Here is a 7289-nt window from a genome sequence, read left to right as displayed (position 1 = left end):
CCCCAGGAGGCTGGCTTGGAGAAAAACTCAGTCCAATCAAGCCTAGCAGCCCCACAGGGCCACCTGCCCACCAATCAATCCCAGACGATGCCCCAAAATTCTGTTGCCAGAACTCAGCCTCTGTTCATTGGTGCCAGAGAGAAACATAGAGACAGTTTTGGGTGCAGTAGAAAAGGGTAGCTTTTATTGCTATGCCAGGCAAAAGGGGCCACAATGAGCTAAGGCCCTCAAGACTGTGTTGAACCATCCTTCCCCGACCCCACTGCAGGAGAGGTAGTGAGAAGTCTCAGTGTTTAAGGAGAAGGAAGTGATCAGCTCAAGGCTAGTTCTTGGATTGGTTGGCACCAAGGTGAAGTTTCAAGCATCTCCAATTTTGTTTCAACCAGTTCAGGATCTATGTTCCTGTGGTCAGCAATTTTTATCTGGGGGTGGAGGCTGCTTCCTGTAAAAACAATCTAGGAATATGTATCAGGTCTTTATATCCTTCAGGGAACTGGGAGCTCAGTAACTGTGCTATGTGGCAGAATTATAGTCTAAATTGTTACCAGTTCCTTAGCCCGACAGCTATTCTTTGTTTCTACATCTTCACATTTCCCAATCACTAACTCTTGAGTCAGCATTTTGCTTCAAAAGACAAGGACACAGGGGTTTGTACAGTTTCAAGGGTAGGGGTGAGTCCAGAGGTCAGGCTGGAGGGGTGGCTTAGGTGGTTTGCCCACCCAAGTGGTGCTGTGTTGGGGCATGTACAGTATCCTGCTTTGGCTCTGGGCTCTTCAGAAGTAACAGTTGCATTTCTTGGTCTCTTTTGTTCAGAATTTGTCCTACCTGTGCTTGCATTTTTAGTCCCATTTAGTTTTCTTGTATTCTGTTGCTGGAAGAGAAGCATGTCGAGCTGCAAGCAGTGCAGCACTGCAACAAAGGGTCCCGGCCTGTCCCATTCTTATGTTGGTAAAAGTGAAATTGTTAGTGGCTCAGTTCCTTCTGTCAGACTCTTTGTGACCTCATTGACTTAGCCAGCTAGGCTCTTCTATCCATTGGAATTCTCCAAACAAGAATACTGGGGGTGGGTAGCCATTCCCTTCTCCTGGGGATCTTCAGAACCCAGGGATGGAACCCAGGTATCCTGCATTGCAGGCAGGTTCTTTAACTTCTCAGCCAAGTACATGCCAAAGTTTAACCATTCCATTCCCAGTCAATAGACATTTAGATGTTTTCCGATTTCTGCTATTACAAATTTGTGGTAAATAAATTTTACCTGACAGTTTTCCTGCAGATTAAATTATGTCCTCATGATAAATCCTTGCAATGAAAAGAACTGAAGAGTTATGCTCATACTTGGGTTCTTATTTTCCAAATTTTACGCATTAACTCCTACCTACAGTTAAAGTGAATTTTCCACTGAACTCTCCAAAGCACATTAGAAGAATTCTAAGTTTTGTGTAGACATTTAAAAGTTTTAGAAATATTTACTTCACATACAACTTTTGAGAAACACAGCAAGCAGATCTCTCATTTTCAACTTGCCTCTACAAATTCTCAAACTTACGAAGTATAAAAGCAACTGAACTCATAAACTCATGATGGAAATTTGGGAAGTACAGAATTAAGCAATAATTACTGCCAGTAACAGGTAATCAGATGTTGGGCATGCATGCAGACAGGCAACAAAGGCGTCTAAGTTTTAAAAGAATTTTCCGACTTAAATTCTTTTCAAAACCTTCGAGTGGGTCTTTTTGGTAAGGCTATAAGTGAAGAAAATGAGAACACATATCTGAACATAAGTGGACTATTGTCAGGATTTTTTGAGTGTGAACACTGGAAAACAGTCAACTAGTCTATTTCACTAATCTACTACCTGAGAACATCTTTAAAAGTTTGATATAGTATCACTGGTCTAGGGCCCAAAGATACAGTTGGCCGGACCTCGGCTCCTAGACGTACTGAGTCAGGGTTCTCCAGCCTTGCCAGTTCAAGTCAACCCTAGCCTTCCTCCTCAGGTGCGTCAATACAGGCTGAGTGGTGGCTGACATGGTGAACAGGTGATCAGGGTAAGGCTCCCCCAGATTTCTATTCTGATCTTAGTCTTCAGCTAAACAGCCAGATTTCCGACCCGTCGAAGAAAAAATTACTGATAAATTAGTGCTGCATTAACACTCAGCCTTGAAGGTTAAGACTTATCAGTGAGCTTCGCTTCCACAACCGCACAGAACCCACGCCTAGGCCCTGCTCTCCATCCTCGTCGCTCTCCTTTCCTGTGAAACAGGACGCAGCCAGTCCTCCGCCGGGCGAGCGCCAGTGACGTCAGCATCAAGGAGCGCCGAGGGATCTTTTCCCCTCCAACGGTTAGGGTCTTTTCCTCGCGCTGTTCCATTGCCTCTTCGGGAGGTTTCTGTGTGGGAGGAACTACATTTCCCAGCAGCCCTTGCGGCGGGGGAAGTTGGCCCGAACTACAGTTCCCAGCGGTCTTTGCGCGCGGGGGGCGGGAAGCCAGGGCGGCGCGAGGGAGGCTGGGCGTCGCGGGCCTAGCGGGCTGCTCTTCCCGGAGAGCGGCGTGCATCTCTTTACGCCCGCGGCGTCGGCGGCCCGGCGGCGTAGTCGGCGGCTCAGCGGTCACGCGGGAGCGGGTCACGGCGGCGCGGGGCTGACGGCCGGCCAGGCGGGGCAGGCGGCCGCGGAGACCGCAGCGTGGGTGCCGGGAGGCGGGCGGTCGCGGAGATGGGAGACCCAGGGTCTGAGGTGAGTCGCGGGCTGGGCCGGGTGTGCTGCGGGCTCAGAGGGTGCGGACTCGGCCCGGGGGCCGATGACCCTGGGTCCGAAGCCTGGGGGCCAAGGGGCGTGGGCCGGGGGCAACAATGGCCGCCCGGCCTGGCCCCGGGGCCGGGGCTGGGCCCGGGCGCTGCGCGGGTTCCGAGGCCCGTTGGCCCCGCGGGCAGGCTTCCTTCCTCGGGAGAAGGGGCCGGCGGGGGCCTGCGGTCCCCAGCGCCAGCGCTGTTCTCCGGCGGGTCGCGGGGACTAGGGCTCCGGGCGGTCTCCTCGAGAGCTCTGCCTTTTCATTCCCTTTGGAAAAATCGCCTCCTGAGAGCCGTGGCTGTCTGGATAACCGTGTTTTGGCTTATTTTATAGATAATAGAATGTATCCCTCCAGCTGGGCCTGAGGCGTCCGAATCAACCGTGGAGGAAAACGAAGATGACATCCAGTTTGTGAGTGTAAGTAGCAGCGGTATTTGGGTTTTTCCGAGTCAGAGATTGTGCAGGACAAGCCGCGATGTGATTTCCCTCGCCTGTTTACTCATCGTCCAGCAAACGTGTGGACGTCTCATCCCGACTGGACAGTGTGGAGCAGGGCACAGGAGTGGGTATCAGACTGGACACCATGGAACAGGGCGCAGGAGTGGGTATCAGAGTGGTAACTGGAGCAGGGCACAGGACCAGGTATCAGAGTGGGCACCGTGGAGCAGGGCACAGGAGTAGGTATCAGAGTGGACAGCGTGGAGCAGGACACAGGAGTGGGTATCAGAGTGGACAGCGTGGAGCAGGGCACAGGAGTGGGTATCAGAGTGGACAGCGTGGAGCAGGGCACAGGAGTGGGTATCAGAGTGGACAGCGTGGAGCAGGGCACAGGAATGGGTATCAGACGAGACACTGTGGAGCAGGGCACAGGAGCGGGTATTAGACTGGACACTGTGTATCAAGACACAGGAGTAGAGCGTTTGCTCAGAAAGAGGTCTCAGCTGCCCCCTTAGCCATGGCAGAGAGTGTAGCCATCGCAGAGACTGTGGTCTGTGGGCCTGTTGGAGCCTGGATCCCGCCTCCCCCTCTCCTTTGCACACGGAGCCGCTGGTGTGCACAGGGTTCTGGTCTTTAAGACTGTGTTTGAATTGAGACCAGAGTAACTTTGAAAGATGGCCCCCAGGTTAGGGAGAAGGGGCTGCTAGTGATGGAGAAAGAGGCGGGCTGCAGGAGGTCAGCATCAGAGCCTATGTGTCTCTGTAGAGTGGGGGCAAGTGCCCTGGAGACCTGACTGAGCTCTGAGGTCACCCTGTTACATCACAGTCCCGCAGGCCAGGTTCACAGTGAGGGGCCTGCATCACAGGAGCATCCTGTATCTTTCTGTATTTATCCCCTTCTGACAGAGTTTTCAAGCATTAGTGAGTGGAAGTGTGCAGAGTCTTGCTCCCCACTCCAGACCTATGGAATCAGGATTTGTAGGTAGGGCCCAGGAGTCTTCATGTTGGTGCAGGGGTATAGGAAGCTCTGAACACAGTTAGAAAAACATTGGTTGCAATAACCGAAGGAGGTGCTGTGATATATTTGGGGATAATTTCCACCTCAAACTGTTAAAGTTTCATAAAGATTCTGCTTAAAGTAGTATTTTAGTATCCTTGTTAGCTGGAGAATTGTACTGTAAAGGACTCTTTTTGAATTCTGCAGTTAGTTGAAGTTTTGTTATTGAAGGTGTATAATCTTTCTTTTGGAGAAGGAAATGGCAACCCACTCCAGTTGCCTGGAGAATCCCATGGACAGAAGAGCCTGGCAGGCCATGGTCCATAGGGCAGAGTGGGACATGACTGAAGCGACTAAGCATGCAGGCATGCAGTTTTTCTTTAATTCCCTGTCGGATGTGTATTTGTGTATTTTGGTTCTTGGGCAGTTTTAGTTTTGAAAGATTGGTTATTGAACAGTGTCCTCTATGTACCCCAACGTTAGACCATTGTGATGATCTACTGTTGTGTTGTGTTTCAGTGGGTTTCTTTAGGAGTCTTTCACAAGATCATTTCTTGGCTTTTTTTTTTACCTTTGCCCATCTATGTGGTATGCTGTCCTTTTCATTTTAATTTTTTTAAGTTTTGGGGGATGGTGGTAGAAGAAATTGAACTCTGAAGTTTGTTTGGCTCTTTAGGATAAATGTTTCAGGTTCTCCCTGAATATGGCAAAATTTATGAATGGAGAATATTTACTTTGGCATTTTGTGGAAATTAAAGAGGGACACACTTCCTCATGAACTATAGGGCTTACTTTGAGAGTCACAGATGGACTCTACAAAAATAAGATTTAAATATATATATATATATATATAAATATATATATATATATAGAGGTACTCGGTTGAATGGAGAATTGTAGCTTGTTAGTACCTACTATAAGCTTGTGTTACTCTGAAGTTGAATATTCTTTTAAGTATTACTTTAAATGTAGAGGATCTGTTTTATCTTTGTATCCAGAATAGAAAATATACAACCAATGTAATTGTGTTCAACCTGATACATTTTGTATTCATCTCTCTTTCCAAATATAAGTTCAGAGGTTTGCTGGTTCCAAATGGAGAAGTGACTTCCATGTATTGATGCAACTACAGTACCGGAAGAAACCTATCACAAACATTCCTTCTGCCTTTTTGGTGATAAAACTTCAGTGACAATAAAAACACGTTAGAAACAGAATCTTTTACTTCACTCTGTAACCCAATCTTATATTTGACAGTTCTGGATATTGCTTGTTCAATAAAGATAATGACTAGTTCTGTTCTTCAGATTTTTTCAGATACAAAAAGCACACTGATGTTTCTTCTTGATTTACTCTGGTTTAGATTTATTAGTTCATTCTTTGTCTAACTCTCCCATCTTTAATCCGTGTGTGTTCGCCTAGTAGCACAGTAGTCTTTGGGCATCTGGAAAATGCAGAGTTCAAAACTAAACTTAGCATGCTGCAGGAGAGGAAGGCTATAGATGTGGAGGTGCAAAAATGAGCCCTTTCATTTAAATTTTATTGAAATACACATACAGAGAATTGCACAGTTCGTAACTGTACCCTCTGATTTTTTCAGAGCCAGCACACCTGTGTAAACAGCCCTTAACTCAGGAGACAGAATGTTATCATAAGGTGGTGGTTTAGTCGCTAAGTCGTGTCCGACTCTTGGACTCTTGCTACCCCGTTGACTGTAGCCTGCCAGGCTCTTCTGTCTGTGGGATTCTCTAGACAGGACTACTGGAGTGGGTTGCCATTTCCTTCTCCAGGGATCTTCCTGACCCAGGGATCGAACCCCAGTCTCCTGCATTGCAGGCAGATTCTTTACCAACTGAGCTATGAGGGAAGCCCAGATGTTACCATACACACTTTTCATTTAGATTTTTTACTCTAATTTTCTCTCTAATTTAGTGATATTTCCTTTCCCTTTTTCAGCCATCATCTTTATTCTCTGCATCCTTTGAAACTGCAGATATGTTAGTTAATTTTCTCCCAGAGAACCATGTTAACTTAGGGCTGATGACATGATCTTTCACAGATAAAAGATATACTTTAAATAAGAAGGTATCAGAACTGCTGAGGCAGCCTGTTATAATGTTGGTAACAGCATGTGAGGTTTAGGCTTCAGCCAAGATGATTGGTATAATGTGGAATCATTGAACATGTGGAAATAGGGAAGAAAATCCAGGTATATTTCATAAATTATTTCAAGGGGTCTTGGACAAATAGTGAGGGTGGTTTTTGGCTGAGTGTCTTGGGTTGTAACTAGCTCAATAAATGTTGAAGCTCGTAATATGTCAAGTCCTGAAGGAAGTACTTTAGAGCTGCAGAGATGACCTGGAAATAAATCCTACTCATAAGTGTCAGTGTTTCAGTGTGAGAGATGAGATAGGGAGGAGGACTTTGTAAATAGGTGTAGGAGAGAGTTCTTTTATAGAAAGTACATGGTGCAAAAAAGACAATGTGCTATTAAAAAAAGACATGACTTTCAGTCTGTTACTTTTGCACAGGGAGCGTTTTGTGTTTGTATGTGTTTAAAAGGGTATTTTGAGATGAAACAAGTCATCAAAATGAGGAAACAATTATGCTTAGTTCTGGAGGATGAATTTTTTTTTTTTTTAATGGGAGAGGGGCAGTGGGACAGATAGTATAGATTTTGAATTGTGGACTAAATTTGAATTAAAGTAGGCATTTGGGAATCATTTGAAATGTTTGAATCAGGCAGGACTGTAGAAGTTCATTATGTCTGGAACTTTCCTTTGTGTGGGAAAATATATCAGGTATTTAGGGTTTCAGATTAGATTTTTGCATCTGTGCTTAAATTCATGTTGTTTGTTTTAGACTGAAGTAGACTGTCTGCCTTTTCTGTAGACTGTATTTCAGTATATTGATGTCACTTTTCATTTAGTAGGTAATTGGTGTTGGCATTGTATGAGAATCAGTTTTCTAATAACAAGATGAAAGCTTTTTTGGAGAAGGAAATGGCCACCCACTCCAGTATTCTTGCCTGGGAAATCCCATGGGCAGAGGAGTCTTGTGGGCTA

The 7289-nt window shown here is 46.1% G+C and overlaps 1 protein-coding gene across 6 annotated transcripts in view; it reads left to right on the top strand.

Annotated features, from left to right (window-relative positions):
- Window positions 1-7289, top strand: part of ZNF451 (zinc finger protein 451) — a 126190-nt gene that overhangs the window by 25106 nt on the left and 93795 nt on the right. For 4 of the 6 annotated variants that reach the window (XM_069564065.1, XM_069564064.1, XM_069564061.1 and 1 more), the window contains exons 1-2: window positions 2462-2736; window positions 3124-3207. In XM_069564065.1, coding sequence (XP_069420166.1) covers window positions 2716-2736; window positions 3124-3207 — 105 coding nt within the window. In that variant the 5' untranslated portion in view covers window positions 2462-2715. Of the gene's footprint in view, window positions 1-2461; window positions 2737-3123; window positions 3208-7289 lie in introns of those variants that run through there. The other 2 variants (XM_069564066.1, XM_069564062.1) reach the window with 2 other exon arrangements.

Source organism: Ovis canadensis, chromosome 20 (genome assembly GCF_042477335.2).
Source record: "Ovis canadensis isolate MfBH-ARS-UI-01 breed Bighorn chromosome 20, ARS-UI_OviCan_v2, whole genome shotgun sequence".
Classification (NCBI taxonomy): domain Eukaryota; kingdom Metazoa; phylum Chordata; class Mammalia; order Artiodactyla; family Bovidae; genus Ovis; species Ovis canadensis.
This window is presented reverse-complemented; position numbering and strand designations above follow the sequence as displayed.